Below are 22,258 nucleotides of genomic sequence, written 5' to 3'. Positions count from 1 at the left end.
TGCTGTGGGCTTATCAGTAAGCAGTCCTGGAGTCCACTAAGTGCACCCCTGTAGCGCTTATGTTTGGGAGGAACACATACTTGTGGACTTGTCCTTTGAGCCTCCGCCTGAACCTGAAGTGGAGGGCAAACCTGGCTTGGATTACCTGTACCATCTCTGATAGCTTGCCTGGTTTATTGTGCACCCCCTTGAGTTATCTCACAGAGGCGGGGTCCAAACTGAAATGGGCCTATGACATCCACTGTTGTGGAGAGGATTTTGCTCACAGGGCCCAGGTGTGGGTCTGCAGCCCGATGAGGAAAAAGGGTTTCTCCCCCAAACTGATGAGCCGGTGGGTTGGGCCTTGTACTGTGTTAGAAAACAGATGTTGTGGAAAGGGTGAGACTAATGTAAAGGAGCTGTGTGATAGTCTTGCATAGAAACAGACTTGCCCCGTACCAACGTCTACTCCAACCAGAGGGCAAGATTGATTACTGGCCACCAAAGACCAGCCCCCTTTCCGAACCTACTCAGGAGGGACCCAGTTGACCTTGCCAATGCCTTAGGACCCCAACCCGCTTTAAGGACTTTGTAATGAATGCTAAGGTTGCTGAGGACAGCTAACCTGCTTGGTTGGGGCTATGTAGCATGGGGTGGGGACTGAATCAGGGATCAGCTCTAAGGTCTGGGATGTGGTGCAAAACAAAATCAGTGCCATTTGTCTATTAGACTGTGGAAAGATGTGGGGGGTTTGGTTTTGGGTGAAAGAGACTAAGGAGAAGCTTCTTCCCCCTGTGGTGCTGTGGCCTGTTTGTTCAACTGTTGTTGAGCAAGACACAACCCCAAACTGCTCGCTGTTCACTAGTTTCCTCTGTCCTTTAAAAGTGACCTCTGAATTCATCTGTTCGTGAAACCATAAGTCAGAGAAAACAGACAAGTACAGAAACACTTTATTACCAGAAGTTGTAGCATTGAGTTACACGCATCCCAACACAGAAGCCGACAGACACCAGGTTTAGTACAATATGATCATGTACAAAAAGTTCCATTCACATTCTGTAAACCCACAGAGGAGGCAGATAATTGTTATTGGCCCTCCAGGCAGCTGAATGCTCCTTAGCATGGGAGGGAGCCATTCAATCTCAATATTGAGACATCAAATGTAGCAGATGAGCAGAGTTCATTTTGTTTTGTTACAATAGTATTTCACCACATCCTGCAATGGGACAATGAAATGAACACAGGAGAACAATTGAAACATCACTTTACCACAAATAAATGCAACACTGGGTGAATCATACAAGACAAAATGAAGATACATTATTGACCCACAGTTTCTCACCACACAACACAAGTACAGTTTCATTGACATTAGGGGTAAAGCCTTTACTTCCTGAATCAGGGTCAGTAATGGGCTAAAGGGATGCATTCAGAAACATACTGTCTCTCACAGGAACCAGTCATTAAAAAAATACCAGGTAATAGCAACTCTGTCTTTCAAGTGCAAAAGTCAGTACTTTACAAATTGTATACCCACAACCCTAAAAACCAATACCTCTTAGTAATCTGTCACAAACTGGATTTTTTTTTATGCCAAATCAACAGATATTCAGGAAATACGCTAATATTGCTTCTTCATTATGAAAAAAACATTGTGCAATTGTAAACAAACAACTGATTGGTAAACTGACTGGGAGTTTTGGGTTCCTTAGGGGAGTTGGACCAAACTCAAAATGAGTTTCTATTGCTAGAAAGAGAACATTTCATTTAAAAACCGTAGAAACACTGTTAATAGTCTTACCTTGTTCGCTGTGGCAATCGGCAGCCTTTTCTCTAAAAAAATGGGTACGTTTAGCACAAACACACATACACGCACACAACCATGCTCATACTTAACATCTATCCTCTCACAAATCAAGGAAAGGGAAGGATTGGTGTATGGAAAAGCCATGCAAAGGCAACAACTGCCAATTAAAATATTTCCCAAATATTTTTCCATATTTTTTTGTGATGAGTTATAAGTGCACCCATTTAGACATCAGGCTCCTGGGGGAGTGGAGTTTGGCCACAACACAGCCCCGGTGCATAGTTGCAATTCAGTGAAGCTGAAAAGCTGGCACCCCGGACACCCTGCCATCAGGCCTAAAAGGCGTCTGCTGAGGGGAAAGATGCAGAATGTGCTTGCAGATATCCAGGCATCTGAATGCAATAGGGCATCGGGCTGGTTTACAGCACAGGGTAAATTGAAAAAAAAAAAAAAAAACACCAAAAAGGAGTGATGTGGAAATCTCAGGAGAGTCTGGTCCATTGTAGTCTTGGTTTGCATGGCTTGGTGTTCCAGATCGCAGGATCAGATGCGTGGATTTATGGATTTGGGAGTCACAAGTTTTCAGAGGTCAGAGCCCAGGTGCACACTGACGCTGGGAGAACGTTGAGTGTGGTTTGGCCCAGGAAGCAAATGCCCAGTTCCTTCCTCCTGTAGACTGCATGAACAGCAGCCAGCTTCAGAGGTGATGTTGTTACTTGAGGGAGGGGCATTGCTGCTTGCCACCTGCTCAAAGGACCGGGAAAAGACAGCACTGGCAGTGCGTGTCAGGCTGGTCAGAGCTCCTGCTTTGGGCACCGACTGGCTAGACGTGAGCGTCAGTCTCTTGACAGACAACTCAGCACTTTCGCTGGTGGCCCGACCCATCGTCACAAGGCTCACCTCCTTGTCTTTGTCCTTGCCTGTGCGCCCGCTTATGCGACATTTCTTTATGGCCTTAGCCCCAAGGTTTAACGTGGTTATGCTGTTGCTGATTGTGATAGTTGGTGGAGTCATGTCAGGTCCCACCCCTCTGGGCCAAACCCCTTCGTCCACTTCTGAAATATCCATTAGCTCATCCGGGGAACCCAGATCCACGGCGTCTGAGACACAAACACAGAGAACTTCTCAAACACAGGATGAAGAAAAAGGACCATGCAGGAAGAAAACCAGCTTGCTTAATGTATTGTCTGATATATGTAATTTGGTTATTTTATCAACACACTCCAGATAGTTGAAAAAAATTGTAAATTTAAAATTAGTTACTTCAAAAGAAGTGTTACAAGGCTTAACAGGTCTGCAGGAGAGAGAAGCTCTCTCCTGAAGGCAAGATAACATCAAGTGAATTATTGGCAGGACTGCATGTCTATGCCAGAGGTGGGAGAAAACAGTTTATGTGCACAAGCCTTGGAGAGACGATAAGGGCGGATAGAAGAAAGATGAGAAAATGCACAATTATGTGCATCCTAAATGCGAAAGTTGCTCCTCAACAACTCACAGGGCTGTGCATCTGCAGCAGTGTGAGTGTCCTACATCTCTATACAAACACACCTGTGATCTGGAGCCACCATTCTAACAGAACACTCAGAGAGAAGGCAGACAGACAGATAGGCAGGTCCTGTGAACATCTGACGGTCAGACGGAATGTGCTCCACACTGTTTAGTCAGAAAAATTTTGGAATTCAATACTTTGGAACTGCCTATGGGTCTTTGGCTTCTGGCTAATCATCAGAGATCTGTCTACAAGCGCAACTCAGAAAGGATATGTCAAGACAAATTGCGTTCTCAGAGGCCTACAGATCCCTCAGATGGACACCTACCAGTTTGAACCATGAGACTTAAGGCTGTGAGCAGGATAACCTGGCTTTGAGATCAAAAGTTGTCTTGCCTGTGATCCAAACAACTTTCATTTCTCAAAAAGGGAGCCAGACTTATCATTTCCACTTTTTGTGAAATCTCAATTCCTTGCAATTTTAGGACATTAATGTCGTGCTGCCGTGAGAGGCCACTGTTTCTATAATCCAAATCAGCAGGCAGGAATAATTACAGTTTGTTTGTGACAGTCTCACCAAATAGCTAAATTGATATCAAGGATCTTGACCAGGTTTGAGGAAGCGTGAGCCAAAAAGGAGAGAGTCAATGATTGGATAAGGGTGAACAGACAGACAACGCGTGGTTAGTTGGTAAGAGGAGGACTGAGCCCGGTGTAAAAGGTAAAAGGGGATGAAGAGTCATCATGCAGCTTCTCAGACCGCAGCCCCACACAGTTACCTAGGATACCCCAAGAGTGGGGTGGGGGGAGGGAAAGGCAGCACCTTAGTGCTGGCTTCTCCCTATGGAGGCTGACCCAGACCCCTCATTGTCCACCAGTCGCCTCAGAGACTTCTGCCTCCTGACCTCGTGACCTCGCGTGCCAGAGTCATGACCTCGAGGGTCCAGGCTGACCTCCAAGGTGGCTCCCAAAGTTTCACCATCAGAATGAGCGCGGCCATCAAGGCGTGGCCGCATGGAGTCTCCGTTGGGCATTCGCTCGCCGCTCACACCTGTCACACTGATATCTGGGATGGCCGCGCCCCCCAGTGCAGCCTCACTGTCTACACTCACCTCCTGGGACTCTGGGGGGGCATTGGGGAGTGGGACAATATATACACACACACACACACACACACACACACACACACACACACACACACACACACACACACACACACACACACACACACACACACACACACACACACACACACACACACACACACACAAGGCAGACATCATGCACACATATGTGGAAAAACACAAGGACGGCCATGTGCATAGACACACATGACCACAATAACAAGACACAGAGGTAATTAATGTGATGGCAGAAAAATAAAGACATAAATCAAGTGATCAGAACACAACACATGGATTCAATAAATGCTGTATTGAGATCAATATTGTGGCCTGCACTAAAATGCAGTGCTCTTCAAAGACTATCACATCATTTGTCTCATATGCACACAGCGACAGCTTTAAAAAGGAGAAGTTCTGATATGAGGTGGATCCGTGGAATGAAAGATGTGTGAGGCTTGAGAGAAAAACAAGTTCATTAAGACCTAAGGGCCTTCAAAGGGCTCTTCACAAGGGGGCACTGTACTCTACTCATAATGGAGATAGCCTACTTGCAGCCTACAGATTGTTGTCAGACTAGACTGTCTGACAGTTATTTGTGCAGTTCTAACAAATGAAACATTTTCAAAAATATATATTTCATGAAACGTATACGTTTCGCATGAAAACGTTTTGTCTCTGATGTGATTCTATTTATTCATTTCAGAATATTTTCCAACAACTGAATCCACTGTGACCATGCTGACAAATCAAGACCGAGGACACCGTCTAACATAAGTGGGTGGGATGGACTCGCAGCCTGAGGGGACTCCATGAGCTTAGAAGCCAATGAGTCAACAACACTTCTTCACATGATGAAAAAGTGACAGAGAGAATGAATGAATGAAGGATGTAGGATGCAAACCTTCATCCTGTCTTTGTGAAACACATGAGGGGCCATTCCTGTTTTAAAGAGTTCCGCTAAAAACGTGACACCTCTCTATCTCAGCCGGTTTGATTCCTGCATCTCACCATGTCTCTTCCAGCGGTGCCCTCTAATGGAGAGGGAGGTGACAGCATTTCGGGATATCCTGGAGGAGGTGGGTGTGATCTCCACCTGGATGCTCCGAGCCCCCTCCTTGGAGTTGCTCTTCAGAGCTGCACCATGCAGGGATGATTTGATGGCATTACCCACCTGACAGATGGTAAAAGTACACATTTACTACCAACTTTACTCTTCTCTTTCCCCAGTCTTCTTAATCATAATAATACATGTAATGTTAATGCATTAATGTATCCGTGTTTGGCCCTCTGCTTTTGATACCAACACTTAATTAACCATTTCCTCCTTTGCATATGAAATTATGATGAAACCTTGTCCATTGTATGATGGTTCTATATTCCCCACATCCTAACCAATAACCCTTCAGCTTCTTAAATCACATCTGATCTTCCAAAGCAGGCACAATACACACACACACACACACACACACACACACACACACACACACACACACACACACACACACACACACACACACACACACACACACACACACACACACACACACACACACACACACACACACACACACACACACACACACACACACACACACACACACACAGACATATATGTAAATATACGTATACACATGCATATATATGTGTGTTTGTGTGTGTGTGTGTGTATATATACACACATAAACGTGTGCTGCAAATATATATGCACGTGTGCTGCAAATAAATCTTAATGTAATATTCCCTCGGGATAACTTGTAGCCATTATGTAGTTGTCATATGTAAAGTAGAAAATATTCACCCTAATCACAGCACAACACGCCTTCTGTATGGCTTCCTGCAATACACTGGTCTCATGAGGTATACGTCACTATGTTAAGCTAAACTAGAAGCCACCTGGTACATTCCATCTTCATGAGTAAACAGCAGAGAGGAGAAAAAACAAGACACAAGAGAAGGTGTGAGTTCGAAGACCTTTTGTACAAAGCTTCTTGTAAGAAGAAAAAAAGGCATTTAAAAATCTATATTTCCCTCATGAATGTAAAACAAAATGGTAAAGTGGTTCGATTGTTGAGCAGAAATACACCTTAACTTGTGTAGTAATAACTGTAGAGTAGGCTTAGGCTCAATCCTCCACTCCCCCAAGGATTACTGTTCGACAGCAGAATGGAAAGCATGTAAATAATCTAGTGGGATTACCCTTTGCTTGCAGTGGCACAAACAGATCAACACAATGCAGCATAGTGTGCTGTGTATGAATCAAAACCAAAGGCTAGCATGTGCGTCAGAGTCACATGCCCGCACACACACACACACACACACACACACACACACACACACACACACACACACACACACACACACACACACACACACACACACACACACACACACACACACACACACACACACACACACACACACACACACACACACACACACACACACACACACACACACACACACACACACACACGGCAGAAGGCCATGCCAGTTTAGCACCTACCAACAGAGCTTCAGGGAACAAATCCAGCTGAGCACGATACAGAACGTCATCCAATGCTTTTGATCCCAGTTCCACTTCTCCATTACACCTGAACAAAGACATGAACAAATAACGTACAACAAATCAAAATCAAGATTTGCATTAGCTATACACTCATTCATGAAACACAATTATTGACTATTCTAAAAACATTGTCTCTACTGATATTGGCACAAGTTACTCATTCTGGATGCCACTTTTTTAACAGATGTAGAAAATCACCTATGGCAAAAGAAAATTCAAATCAAATGCTGTCTGATTTTAATGAAAAAATTAATATGTTGTGGAAAATGTGTAATAAAGGCCAGACCAAATAATGTCTTCTTCTTTCAGCTTTTCAAGGGGTCGCCACAGCAAATCATCCGTCTCCAGCTGACACTATTCTCTGGATCCTCCTCTCTCACACCAACTGCCTTCATATCCTCTCTCACTACATCCATAAATCTTCTCTTTGGTCTTCCTCCAGAACTCTTGCCTGGCAGCTCCAATTTCAGCATCCGTCTGCCAATATATTCACTATCCCAATATATTCACTATCCCTCCTCTGTACACGACCAAACCATCTCAGTCTGGCTTCTCTGACCTTCTCTCCAAAACATCTAACATGTGCTGTTCCTCTGACAGACTCATTCCTGATCCTATCCATCCTAGTCACTCCCAAAGAGAACCTTTCGTCATTGTAACTGTTTCTAGGCCGTACTGTATCGCTAGTCTCACCACTGTCTTGTACACCTTTCCTTTAATTCTTGCTGATAGTCTTCTATCACATAGTACCCCTGACACTTTTCTCCACCCATTCCAACCTGCTTGAACCCAACTCTTCACTTCTTTTCCACACTCTCCGTTGCTCTGGACTGTGACCCCAAGTACCTGAAATCCTCCAACTTCTCAATCTCCACTCCCTGGAGCCTCACCGTTCCACCGGAGTTCCTCTTATTCACACGCACATACTCTGTCTTGCTACAACTAACTTTCATTCCTCTCCTTTCCAGCGCATACCTCCACCTCTCCAGATTTTCCTCAACCTGTTCTCTGCTCTCACAACAGATCACAATGTCATCAGCAAACCTCATGGTCCAGGGAGATTCCTGTCTAACCTTATCTGTCAGCCTGTCAATCACCATTGCAAACAAGAAGGGGCTCAGAGCTGATCCCTGATAGAGTACCACCTCCACCTTGAACTTCTCTGTTACCCCTACAGCACACTGCACCACTGTCTTGCAGCAAGCATACATGTCCTACACCCGTCTAACATACTTCTCTGCCACTCCAGATTTCCACATATAATATCAGAGTTCCTCTCTTGGCACACTGTCATATGTATTTTTCAAGGTCTACTAAAACACAATTCAGCTCCCTCTAGCCTTCTCTGTACTTCTCTATTAGCATTATCAAAGCAAATACTGCATCTGTAGTACTCTTTCTAGGCGTGAAGCCATACTACTGTTCGCAAATGCTGACTTCTGCACTCAGTCTAGTTTTCACTACTCTTTCCCATAACTTCATTGTATGGCTCATCAACTTTATCCCTCTATGGTTGCTGCAATTCTGCACTTATTCTTAAAAATGGGCACCATCACCCTTTATCTCCATTCTTCAGACATCATCTCACTTTTTAAGATTCTGTTGAATAATCTAGTCAGAAACTCTACCGCTGCCTCTCCCAGACACTTCCACACCTCCACAGGTATATCATCTGGACCATATGCCTTTCTACTCTTCATCCTCTTCAATGCCTCCCTCACTTCACTTTTACTAATCTCTGCTACTTTGTGGTCTACAATAAACACCTCTTCTACCCTTGCCTCGCTTCCATTTTCCACATTCATCAGCTCTTCAAAGTACTCTTTACATCATCCCATCACTCCTCTAGCATCTGTCAATACATTTACCTCTCTATCCTTTATCACCCGGACCTGTTGTACTTCCTTTCCATCTTTATCTCTGTTTCGCCAACCTGTATAGCTCATTCTCTCCCTCCTTACTGTCCAACCAAGCATACAGGCCACCGTACGCCCTTTGTTTTGCCTTTGCCAGACCAAAATAATGGATTACTTGCAAATGTTAATGTGAGAGTGTGCCGAGTGTGTCTAGACTCACACAGCATAGTGTATTCCCGTGATGAGCTGAACCAGGAACTCTGATGTGACTGTGAGCCGAGTGTTAATTCCTTTATAGCGTCGCATCTGTTGTCGTGGGTAACCACATATACAGACCCTCGAGTATATTCAGTAGCAGCACAGTAGAGGGACAGCATGTCAGAGGGACATGGAAGCATCAAAAAGGAAACACAAAACAGCTCAATTAGTGAATTACTTCCTTTCAGTAGCTGGACATGCAGGCTTGAATAATGTCAGCCCCTGGACACAAATTACCAGCTATATAATGCACAACATGTTTATTTATTAATATAAATTGCCTATCATTTTTCAAATAGACACCATTCTAATGGTATAGCATGTAAATCTGCTCCTTTTTAGCACTGTTGGTCAAAGAAATGCTCTACTTCAGCTGGAAGTGTATCAAAGTGTTCTGAGCCCAGATGTTGGCACATTGCATCTACATTATTTGCAGATTGCTGGTATCTAGTGCATACTCGTCATCTCTAGGCACCTGCTTATCTAACCAAAGTAGCCCTTACAAAACACCAATAAGAGAGGCTATTAACAGTGGTATGTTATTGTGTGTGTGTTAGTTAAGTCCTTTGGGATTCAAGACAAAGCCTCCCTTGTAATTTCGCTGGTCCACAAGAGCGTGCTTTACCTGGAGCTGAACTGGCAGAGAGACTGGAGGGAGATGGAGGTCATGTAGCTGAGAGCAGCATTGTAGCACAGCAACAGGAAGGTCAGCACGTCAAACCTCAACAACACAAACACCCCACAGCTTTATTATGTTACAACTGAAATACTGAATTTATCTGAAGCAGGAACATGCAATGTTTTATTCAAACTGCTCAACGCTCATGAATGAAGAGATACTAATTGATAGTACTTGAGTCTGGCATGGCTTTTACAAAAAAATTTTAACATCAGTACTGCAAATACTTTTCATTTCATAAGTTTTACTCCAGAACACAAAATGTCTTCTACTTAACATAAAAGATCTAGACTCAGTGTTTGTGAACAAGATTGTTGATTTAAAGATTTCTGACCAGGGCTGGCTTCAAAAATATTTTCAATATCAGAAATTCTGTTTCTTAGAATTAAGTTTTTGGTGAAAATTTACACTGGAGTCAGCCTCTGAGGGCCAAACATTATTCTAAACAGAGATGCCGAAATCTTTGTAGGGGAAAAGTCACAGCTGGGAGCGGTAATTTAAAATGACAGTTATCTCTTTCCACCACAGGCTTCAGTAGAGCAGCCGATCTGAAGCTCAGGCCAGTCAGTAAAGTTTGCTTACCACAGGGCTTCTGCATGATAAATTACATTACTGTGAGGCCAATAAGACAATACCTTCAGGGACTCAAATCCAGACAGTTTCCACTTGCCCTCAACAAGTTTGGAAAAGTTGACTGCAGCTGCTACTAAACTCACCATCTGCATACTGCGCAATCAACTTGTACACGCTGCCTGAGGGGCGGAAACACAGCCACTGGATGCATTTGACATTTTATTTGTTTATTTGGCAAGGGTCGCAGACTGTCTGTTTTGCATCAGGTATTGCAGAAGTTAAGCAGAAGTCCAGATGTTCAAACCACTGTGACCACAATCTGGTGCATAAACTTGAGAATATGAACGTTGTATGGCTCATTTCAACAAACTAATTTTTAACCTCACTCTGACAGCCCCTCAGATGTCCTTCACCTGTCCCTGTTAGTGGTCGACTGAGTGTTTGCATCGATACCTGTTCTGTGCAGTGAAGGTTTCTCTCTGGAGGTGTGGCCCACTGTACACTACCCTGCTCAAGCCATGGTTGGCTAGGGCCCCCTCCGTTAGGGCCATGGAGCCAATGGCTGAGGGCTGGAGGAGGAAAATTAAAGATGCTTTCATAACATTTCTGCAGAGGCTAATGAAAATCTTGGATGCACTTATTACCTCATGATACACTGAAGGTTTGGAGAGCGAAGGGACGGTAAATGATAATATTTTACTTTGTCCATCTTTATCCACAATTTCCTGTGAAAGAAGTCATGGAGACAAAGAGAGGGTGTATCTGCGTTTAAGGAAAGCAACTCGAACATGTGGTAAAGCTTGTGTGGGTTATGGGTTATGTGAAGGATGTGGTTGGTTGTGTGAATGCTCATATCCTGTCCCCTGGGGGCCTGTTAATGTCAAATAAACTACAGGGAGCCCACCTGTGGGCTGAGTGAAAGCTGACCTATTCTTATATTCAGACAGGAAGCTACAGTCAACTGGTGAGCTTACCAACGGCATAGTGTGAAGTAAAGAAGATTGATGAGACTAAACAAACCTGTGGTCTGTCATATAGTTAAAACTTTTGCAAGCAACAAACCACGCACAATTTAACTGGAGCTAGTTGGTTACTGAAACTCATTCAACAGGAATGAATGGGATTCGAAGGAATGTCACTTTGGTACCATTACAGCATGACTACTTCAAGAGAAACTGTGGAAGAGCGAATTCAAACCCTAATTAGTGTCTGCCGAAATTAACAGAAACATGGCATTATTTTCGTTCATGACAGACAATCAAAAGAGATTAAAAACATGAAATGGTTTGATGAACTATTCACTGAAGTAATTGTGCCTAAGCCACTGTAGGTGCGTAGAATTATAAGCTCAATGTTTCCGAGATGGCTAGGAGAATAAGGTGGCAGAAAAAAGGTAAAAAGAATGGAGGATAATTATGGGCGTCAAATTAATACATCCTGGGTTGCCATCTTTCTCAAACTACTATTGTATTTGTGAGGTACCCTATTAAATGGACTCAATGTAAAGATCATTGCAACAGACATTCATTAACATTCAATAACCTCACTTCCTGTCACTCCTCATCCACAACCCCCTCACAACCAGTTGATTTAAACAGCACGATAGTACGTATAAAGGAGGTTAACAAATAATGGAATCATACAAACATACATTAGAACTTCACATTTTTTGTGACAAAACTGAAATTATGTTGATGGGTGTTGTCTTCATAAAGATATCACGCCCTCCCGCATACACACCATGTTTTTGGACCTACCAGGTTGTAAATGCCAAGCAGCAGGGCCTCAATGCAACTTGAGGTGTGCGGATCTCTGGCTGCACTGACAGACAGGAGACTCCACAGAAGCTCTGGCAGGAACTGGAGTGTGAATCTCTGCAGCTGCGGCTCACCACTCCGGTAAAATTCAAACAACTGGTGACACACCGGCTCCAGTAGCTGGGAGCCACAGAAAACCAGCAAAATAGAAATGCACATTGTTTGTGCAAGTCAGTTCAAAAACAAAGGGGGGGAAAAATAAAATTAAAAAAAAAATATCAGACTATGTCTTCATTAGAGGTTTTTCGTAAGAGATGCTGAACAGAGTTTAGAAGTATTAAGAGACGTTAAGTGTTCATACATCGCTGTAGTTCTCTCTGATGACCTTATAGAGAGCAGGAACCAGGGCACCTTTGTCTTTTAGTGAGGCAGCATAGCTGGACACGGCACTGTCTGGAAGGGCCTGAAAAACACCAGGCAAAGTCCAGCTCACCACATTCTTTGATGGGTTACTTTGCATTGCGTAAAGTTACCATGTGGTAATCAGAGGGTTGCTGGTGCAATCCCCCTCCTCTCCACAGACAACATTTACAAATGCCCATGAGAAAGATTCCGAATCCCAGAAATGCCCATGATAGGCTGGTGGGTTCAAAGGTCAAGCAGTTGAGAGAAAACACTAGGAAAATGAAATCCATTTACTTTCAGAACATCACATCAGGTCGTAACCATCTCAACACAGTGGTTTGAAATTGAAAAGCAAAGCAGTGCCTTCTCCTTTGATAGAGACTTTAACTTGCCATAAAGTAAATAGAACTCTAAATAGAACATGCGCACACACACAACACACACACAAACACACACACACACACACACACACACACACACACACACACACACACACACACACACACACACACACACACACACACACACACACACACACACACACACACACACACACACACACACACACACACACACACACTACCTTAAATTCCAACAGCCATTCCTCCACCACTCCTTGGTCCATAGCCAACATGTTCCCTCATCTGAAGTGACGTTACCTCTACCTAGACACAAGAAAACAGAGCACAGATATATCAGTTATCACAATTACGGAGTCATAATACAAATATGAAGTGCATTTGAACACAGGCAGCCCTGTTTCCATTTATGCAGATGACTCCACACTATGCAGTTACTGTGTTCTAATTCCTGTGTTGTCATTCCACACAAATGAAACAGAACTTGTAAGCTAGAAGGTGCATAAAACAGAATTCTTTGAAATAAACCTCAGGTGTCCTCCAAGTGAAAATTCATATAGGTATCGTATATATCATATATCAATTGTATGTCCACCTTCAAGTATGTCTTTAGATTGGGACCCCAGAGCAATCCAATATTTTATTTTTTGTTTTGATGGTAATTGTAATTGAAATACCCTCACGAGGAGGAGAAACACAAATGCATATATCAATCCACTCTTTGAAAAACAGTATGTGAATGTCTGCCTCCCTCACATCTTTTCTCCTTTATTTCCTTCCAGACACATACCTCTGAACAAGTACCTAACCTGTTCTCAACACAGCTTTGCATGTAGAGAAACTGCCCACGCAGGGAAGGCAGGCAAACCTGGTTGCAAGGGAGAAGAAAACAGTACTGCAGAATTGAGGCACTTAACGAACAGGCTGTACAATACAAAAATATTCAGAGATGGACAAACATTGTCTGACCTGATGAGATGAAGCAAGTCAGACAAAGGTCTAACCTGCTTCAGCTCATCCTTGGTCCCTTGGGCAGTAAAGCCCTCTATTCTTTGACTCACTCTATTGTGGTTTCCACCTGACCCTTCCTCCTCACTCAAACTCCTCTACTATTTCAATCTGTAAACTTTTACATGGTAAAACTCCTTTTTAATTGAAAAATTTAGATTCTTATTTCTCAGCATGTCTATAGACACTGTTGTTGATTTCTGTCACACACAAAACTTCATCACATCTTTTTGGAGGTTCCAGCATAGGGTGTCCCCAACATAACCGTCTGATAGCCATTGCTAAGAAAATGTTACTTGGTTGGTTTTTGAGAAACCAATTTAAACCAGACACCTCAATAACCATAAAAGAAAATGCACACAGTGCTGCTATTCCCTTTACTGAGACCAAATTTAAAAATAATATGGACTACAATTTCGCCATTTTTGTTCAAGCCATTCAAATTCTATATCCCAACACGGGACATCTCCGGTCACAGCAGAGCTGTAAAAAGCAGACTCCAGTCTGATTTGATGGACACCTGTGCCTCAAACAGCCTTGGTCAGTACTGAGACAGGTAGTACAACAAATTAAAAGAGCCAAAAACTGAGGCTTTTCTTGAAGGAAACAGACTTTTTGCTCTGTTACCCTTGACAGATGCTATAGAATGAATCATTATTATTCGTCTTTAAGCCATCAGTAAAGTAGCTACATACCTGGCAGGTGATTAATAGTCCAAATCCAATCTGGTCTGGTCTCATCACAGAGATCAACTCTGCAATGTGATGTACACCAACAGAACTACTGTCTTAGCAAGACGGGTACACAATCCCAACGCATTCAATGACTAATCTGTTGTCAGTATGCATTCTGTGGTTTCATCGGGCGCTGCAAACTCAAGGCTAGACGGACTGTTGAAGGCAGACGAAAAGTCCATGTTTGGTGTGTTGGATGAAAACAGAAAGGGGGAAAAAACCTAGGAATTCATTTTTCATGCACAAGCATATTCATATTTGGTTGAAAGGAGGGAGAAATTCACCATTACCCCCTTGGGTCCTTAGGGCTAAATCCAAAAAAAACATGTCAGCAATGCACTTGTATTATTTTATTTCAATGATATGAAATAACAGCGGGTACACAAGCACCCCCTTCTCTTACTTCACTGTGTGTCTTTGACACACCTGAATGGTATTTAGTGTTATTTGGGGCCTTGGTTCCTCCATGCTCACCAGGTGTCTATTTCTCAATTTTAACAATGACATGCCTGACAAGGGGGGAAGGGGGCTTGGTGACTCACCTAGGTAGCTTGGCCACCTACCGATGCCATATAGTGACACCACCAAGCATTGAAGAATCAAGCAGCAGCAGCCACATCAGTGAAGAGCATGCAAGGACTATGTTTTGACACATAGTTGAGCATTACAGTCTTCTATAAAAAAGAATGGGGCTCAAATTAAAAAAATAAATTAAAAGAAAAAACAATTAAGTTGAAATTTTCACGCCGTTGTCCAATCAACAGAAGCATCTTACCTTGTTTTTATGGAGAGTAACTAACAAACCAAAAAAGCTTTTAATAGCTGTTAAAGAAGGCAGCCACAAAAATTTGCATTGCCCCCAATCACAAAAGCGATGGCATGTACTGCAGTCAACTAGTCTGTTCGCTGCACCCAATTGTCTGGACAAGAACAAATTGGAACAATCAGCACTGAGGAGAGTCAGGGGTGCCAAAGTGCCCCCTATTCAGGACCAATACTCTTCCAGAGTCAGCAACTGGGCAGCAATCATCACCCAGGACACAGCCTGTTCTCTTTCTCCCCTCTCTTAACAGGTCATTGTACGCATACACTAACAGACACAAAAAAACCTTTTTCCCCCACAAGCCAACACTCTGCTTAACCCCCACAGCACCTCACACACTATGTCATAGGACCAAAACCACCTGTGACGGATCATCATTTTAATACAGATCATATCTTAAGCAACATGCAGCGGAGTCACGATCTGCTGCTCCCTGTACATCCTTTGATACACATCCATGCTGTGTATAACATACGCAGAATTGCCCATTAAAGCTGAGTCTGATTAACAAATGTTGTTCTGTATTATCTGTGCTTTCAAAGCTATTTCTGATCTGAGGGTATGGATCACCTTAAATGTTGCAGCAAAGATTCTAATGGGGCTGATATTAAAGGCTAACAATGGCATAGTTTTTCTTTGTATGAACTACAGCTAATATTGCACTGCTTGCTCTTTTGTGTCACCCACTTTTTTGATTTTTTTTTTTTATTCTAGTGTTTTTTCAACTTGATCTTTTTTTTTACTACTGTTCTATATTTGCAACACCAAAGCAAATTCCTTGCATGTGAAAAATATTTCGCAAATAAAGAGTTTCTGATTCTAAATACTACACATCAAGATAGTTCAGCTAAAAACCAAAATGTTATTTAGAAATTGCAGAGAATGAATTTCCCACAGGGATTAATAAGGATAAATTATTACTATTAATTATTATTCTCTGAGAACCAAGATAAAGTCCAAGGCTGGATGATTTGCATGTCCATTTTTAAAGAGGCTACTTAAATGCGACATTTTTTGAACTTTGGGTTAGCACGTCAGTGGTTGATATGTCTGCCTTATAGCAAGGTGTTTCTTGGCTCAATTCCATGTAAAATATGTGTTGGGATGGGGCTTTGGATATTATCCCAGTGTGATTACCTCCAGGTTCTGCAGTTTCATCCAACGTCCCAAAGTCATGCAGTAGCGCAACTAGTGATCCTAAACTCCCCAAACATGTGAATGAGAGGGTGAATGGTTGTATGTCTCTAATATTTGGCCGTGTACGTGACCGGCAATCAGTCCAGTGTGAACCCCGCCTCTTGCCCGGGGACAGCTTGTATAGGCTCCAGCATCCCTCGTGAACCTGAGTGCAGGATAAGCAGCAGACGATGGATGGATTTGGAAAACCTTCCACAACCTGTGTAAATGTAACAAACAGCAGCATCCAAACCCATCATGGACATTTAACTGGTCCACCCAATTTATTACTGCTATTGAAGAAACCCCAAAATAATTCTGACATACTGCATCCACAAGTCAATGCTGCACTGAATTCTTGTTGGAATCTTCTTGTCATGGCAACTGGACTTGAATACGTTTCACAGATCAGAGAAGTTAATCGTTTTCACAAAATAAAGCTGAAAACGGGGAGGGGGGGGCACAGTGCGTCACTTTTTAAAGCAGCCTCTGAAAGTAGGTGCAAACAAAAGTGTAGCTCTTAATTCGGAAAGCAATGTAAGATGGTGAGAACACTTCACCTACCACATGAGCAATCATGAGCTTCAAGTGTGTGGCTCCTGCAGGACAATTACAGACACAAACAAAGGCTTAAAGCCTATAAGAAACATCACAAGTAAGTAGCAGAACTGGATGGGTGGTGCAAGAACACTCAATTGGAGCTAAGAGGCAGGATAACAGGGTTTATAAAGCTGTAGGGAGTAAAAGGAATGTATGTCAGCCCAAAGGATGGTTCACTTGGAGGGGAAAAAGTAGGATCAATGAAAGAATACATTAAGAGTCCTTATCTGATGCCCCTAACAACCTCCCTGACACACACGCACGCACACGCATGCACACGCACGCACACGTTTACAGTCTTACAGTGGTATGAAATAGCAGAGCTGTGGTCTTATTCCTAAGCTACTGTGAAATTTTGATTGAAGCAACAATCTGGCAATAAGTGAAAAGAATGTGTGACACATTCCACAAGTCCTTTTCTGTGCATGTGTGAGTTTATTCAGTGTTTGGCAAAACCTGTTCCTGTTAGCTAACAACGGTTGACAGCTCTTTCCCTGTGAAGTTCCAACCACCGCTTGACCAACATTCTGAGTTACATGCCCATTCAGGGCTCGTAGGAACAAAGGGGGCTCATTAACTTTTTTTTAACCCAAATCAAAGACCTCAAAGTCTCTTCAAGCTTGTTTTCTGACTATGCTTGTTCAGACAATACCAACAATAAACCTGAGCAGACGAACTGAAAGTTCTTGAATTCCCAAGCACCTCCTTACCTGTTAAAGTGTTGTTGAGCAAGACACCTGAACCTCTGGAGATGCTCCACATGTGTAGGATGAGAAATAGATAATGAAATAAGATTTCCGCAAGGGGTTAATACAGTATTCAAAATGCCATAAAAATGTCACCACAATTCTTAAATACACAAATAAATGCATACAAATACGTTAGGAGCCATTCCCACTGTACACTGAAGTTCAACCTCTCATCAGAAAAAGCTTGCAGCACAAAGAAGAAGACTGAACAGGGGAAGACCTCGCCACTCGTGCAAAACCCTACCAGTTAATTACTCAATTTCCTGTTACACATATACTGTGGAAATCTCCTTTTTCAGGAAAAGAGTGGGGCAATAACAATGAAAGCTTCAAAAGGAGCAAAGAAGGATAATTGAGGAAAAAATGAAGTGGGTGGCTTTTAGTGCAGCAAAGCAGGCCAAGCTGCTTTTTCCTGCGGTGCAAGATACAAACTAAAACAGATACCAGTTAATGATAATCCAGACACCAGTATAGCTTAGCTCTATACAAAACCAAAGAACTATGAGGGCTGTGAATTGCATATACAACAGGAAAATGAGAAGCTACTAAATTGTTCGTGCTAGCTACTTCTTCTAAACCATAATGACCATGGAGTCAGACTGACCAGTGTCACAAAAGTAAAGCGGTAAATGTCAGAAATCAATTTCTCTGAGAACTATCTTAAGTAAGAACAAGGAATATTAAAAAGGGTTATGCATTACTGCATAACTGTGGTCACGAAAGACAGGGATTCCACAATGCCCAAGGCTAATAACCTGACCAAGGAGTTGGGATAAAAGCAGGTCACAATTCCATTTGTATGCTCAAGAATTTTTATCAGTCCTTCCTATTTCCAATGTCTCAGACTGAGAGTAAACCCTGTCATATTACTTTCCCTCTCACAGTCTTGGTCAATAGCAGATTACTTGTAGCTTGGATGATGAAGGGGCTCTGAGGAGTACAGGAGCGTGGTGGACAGGTTTGTGAAGTGGTGTGGACTGAACCACCTGCAGCTCAATGTGTCTAAGACAAAGGAGCTAGTGGTGGATTTCAGGAAACAAAGGACCCACCTGAATCCGGTCACCATCAGGGGTACAGAAGTGGACATTGTGGACACCTACAAATACCTGGGTGTCCACTTGGACAATAAACTGGACTGGACCTTGAACACCAATGCCATCATCAAGAAGGGTCAGAGCCACCTGTTCTTCCTCAGGAGGCTCAGATCTTTCAACGTCTGCGGGACCATGCTGCAGATGTTTTACCACTCGGTGGTGTCCAGCGTCATCTTCTATCCTGTTGTGTGGTGGGGCAGCAGGATCAACACAGCTGACACCAACAGACTCAACAAGCTCATCAGGAGAGCTGGATCTGTCCTGGGAGTGGAGCTGCAGTCTGTTGTGCAGGTGTCAGAGAGGAGGATGCTGAGGAAGCTCCTCAGCATCATGGACAACGTCCATCACCCCCTGCATGCCACATTGACGTCCTGTCAGAGCTCTTTCAGTCGTAGACTGATACCACCAAGGAGCTCCACTGAACGCCACAGGAGGTCTTTCCTACCTGAGGCTATCAGACTTTTTAATTCCTCTTCCCTCAGGCGCAGGGAATCTTCAAATCTTTGTAGTTAACAGTTAAGACAATTTATATTTCATTGTATTTCTTATTCTTCCGCCTTCCTACTATTATCTATTACTGTTATGTTTTTGCTTGAAACTCTGGCACAACAATTTCCTCCGGGATGAATAAAGTTGTTCTCATTCTCATTCTGATTTTCTGTAGGTATAGGAGGTCTACTTGTAGCTGTGCAGCTTCCAAAATAAGAGTCTGTTGTCTGTATGAATGGTTCCTGGTGCTGAGGGGGATGGATAGACATCTGACAGGGAGGAAGCCTCTTATAGCAGCCTATACTTCTCAATCGCCGCTATGGTGGATGTGAATCTTGTAAACTGCAACAAGCATCCTCAAAGAAAACAAGAATTTCCCAGCGCGGGATCATTTAAGACTCCCCTTTTTCATCAAGTCCAATTTCCCTTCTTTCAACAGCAAGTGGGTCAGAAAAGACTAATGATTAACAAGACTAGTTTAACAATTCCAGTGCTTGGTTTTACATTCCCTTAACCATTCTGTATATCTCACTGCAAGGATAGTTTCCTGATGCATTTTCTTAAAGTTACATTGACGTAGATGATGACCACTTTCAAGAACCTTTATGTAGTTAGAAGAACCATAAAACCAGTAGCACGTGCGTGTTAATGTGCTTTGAGTATGGTCAACAGGCCCTGCTGTCAAAAACCATTGGGAGGCCTGTAACACCAGGAGTCATAAATGGAAAACATTAGCAGGCCTGTGAGCGTGTGTGTGTTACAGACTAATATCTCAATGACTGACAAAGGACTTTGTTGGCAATGAGCCATGAATACCTCAGATGAAGAGCGTTAGATCGAATAGACTTTGCTAAATAAATATGACAGAGTTCCTGGGTGTTTTTTATCTCTGTTTCCTGCTGCTGGCTTGTCCTGTGCGTCCACACATGTACTGACAGTAGAACTGGTCTCCTTAAGTTCCTCTCAAATATGAAACCCTGAAGACAGTCCGTGGTGTGCAGGAAACCTCCAGCACATGACAGTGACTAGGAACGTGAATGATTACTTTTGTCACGGTTTATTCCGAGTTGCAGTGCTGTTACGCGTACACACGCACTCGCGCGGTGAGCTTTGACATACAGTGTGTCAGTCAGCTGCCCCCCATCTTTGGACCTTGACTTGGGGCATCTCAGATGACATGAAGCTTCCTGAACTTGGTCACCAGCTGCTTCATCATACTGCGACCCCGCTTGACGGTCGGGCGGCTTCCACTCGGGCGAAATGGAACTCCAGCAGTTCCGCCGTGTGCAGGGTAATCCGGCGGGGTTTGCTAGCGACGCGACCTGAAAGCCCGCCGCCGGGAAAGCAGTCGCCGTGCCCCCGGACTTCGAGCTGTCATTACTGTTACTTAAAGATAGGCTAGTTAGCTAATTCTGCTAAATCGCGGACAGTCGGTAAACTATTCGAGTTGCGGTTTACTCACTGTCATGCTATCTGTCGGTATCCCGCGTTCACTGTCCAACGTCGTCCCATCGAGCTGGATCACAGTTATCACTTTTCTACTTTAGGAATATTCTCAATAATTCAATATCAGCCGCTTCCATCTTCATTAGACTTTCTCCACTCAAACTACCTTTAAGTGAGAGGGTTCGGCACTCGGGTGACAGACACAGCCCTGAGCCAATCAGAGAAGCGTTCGATGAAACTGTCTCCTACCTTAAACCCACTTATCCAATCACAGTTGAGATAAGGCCGCCGCTTCATAATTTCCGTGATCATGGTAGGTTGTGAGCGTCACGCAGCGCTGTTTGACAGCAGTGATCTGTCAATCACTCTGAATCGATCACGAACGTCACTGATGGGTCTATGTCAATGGGAAACCCGTTTGAAGAAGAACACTTGAGTTAACTTGCATTCGATGAGTTTTTCTAAAGAGAATCGAATCATGAACGCCGACTGTTGTGTTTGAAATTTATGCAAGCACGACTTGGATGATATAAACAAATCCACAAAGACTATGTCCGAAATATAGTTTGTCGATGCGTTTCATTTCGATTAGTTATTGATTGGGATTGCTGTTAAAGACAAATTACTTCCTGGTGCCACGTTAGCCATGACATCTTGAACAACCATCCCAAATGAACTTGTAAATTTTAAAGCCTGAAGCATCGGTGCAATAACACTCGAAGTCCTGGAAATTTCCGCTTCTCCTGCAGACCCCCCTCCCCTTCCAAGAAGTGATAATGTTATCACCTGGTCGTTGCCGTTGCAAATTCGATCAGTACCTGCCCCCCCTCTCTGGTCGAAAGAGAAAAAAGGGTAAAAGTAATCAGAGAGCAAACAAAGGACTTGAATGAATAAGAAAATCATTTATTTCGTAATGAAAACTATTCCAAATAAATTGCCCTGAAAACAAATTGTGAGCTTATTCCACAACTTTTTTTTTTTTTTGCATTTTTTACACACAAATGGAGATCCTTTTCTACATTTCCTACAGGTGCACTTGTTGCAAATGGCACATTTCTCTGTACTACGATTTCTGTTGCAACTCCGACACACTTGGCATGTTGTCGTTTTTCCTTCAGAAGCCCTTTTCATTTCACGTAGCGACTTGAGGACGTGTGTGTTTTTTAAAATGGGGACTGCATGCAGCATCAACATATGTTTGGGAGGTGACTGAGTGGAATGCATGCAGCATTAACATATGTTTTGGAGGTGTAAGTTAGTGGCTCATTAACACTCGCAGTCCTGCGA

At 43.1% G+C, this 22,258-nt stretch overlaps 1 protein-coding gene across 3 annotated transcripts; it reads right to left on the bottom strand.

The window, feature by feature from the left end:
* Positions 1-917: 917 nt before the first annotated feature.
* Positions 918-21,150, bottom strand: hycc1 (hyccin PI4KA lipid kinase complex subunit 1). 3 transcript variants are annotated; one of them, XM_086177806.1, is made up of 13 exons: positions 20,988-21,150; positions 13,077-13,158; positions 12,450-12,551; positions 12,089-12,268; positions 10,976-11,056; positions 10,785-10,900; positions 9,705-9,800; positions 9,042-9,158; positions 6,903-6,990; positions 5,408-5,570; positions 4,125-4,398; positions 4,055-4,089; positions 918-2,886 (listed from the first exon to the last, which is right to left on the bottom strand). In XM_086177806.1, exons 2-13 carry the CDS (start codon positions 13,125-13,127, stop codon positions 2,369-2,371), a joined length of 1,821 nt encoding a protein of 606 aa, XP_086033932.1. In that variant the 5' UTR covers positions 13,128-13,158; positions 20,988-21,150; the 3' UTR covers positions 918-2,368. The 3 variants fall into 3 exon arrangements, with proteins under 3 accessions (XP_086033932.1, XP_086033931.1, XP_086033930.1); XM_086177805.1 differs by lacking the exons at positions 4,055-4,089; positions 4,125-4,398 and adding an exon at positions 17,904-17,938; XM_086177804.1 differs by lacking the exons at positions 4,055-4,089; positions 4,125-4,398.
* Positions 21,151-22,258: the final 1,108 nt, after the last annotated feature.

The sequence above is a fragment of the Fistularia commersonii genome, chromosome 30 (genome assembly GCF_037954325.1).
Source record: "Fistularia commersonii isolate RoL2024-O1a breed Wild chromosome 30, RoL_Fcom_v1.0, whole genome shotgun sequence".
In the NCBI taxonomy this organism is placed as follows: Eukaryota; Metazoa; Chordata; class Actinopteri; order Syngnathiformes; family Fistulariidae; genus Fistularia; species Fistularia commersonii.
This window is presented reverse-complemented; position numbering and strand designations above follow the sequence as displayed.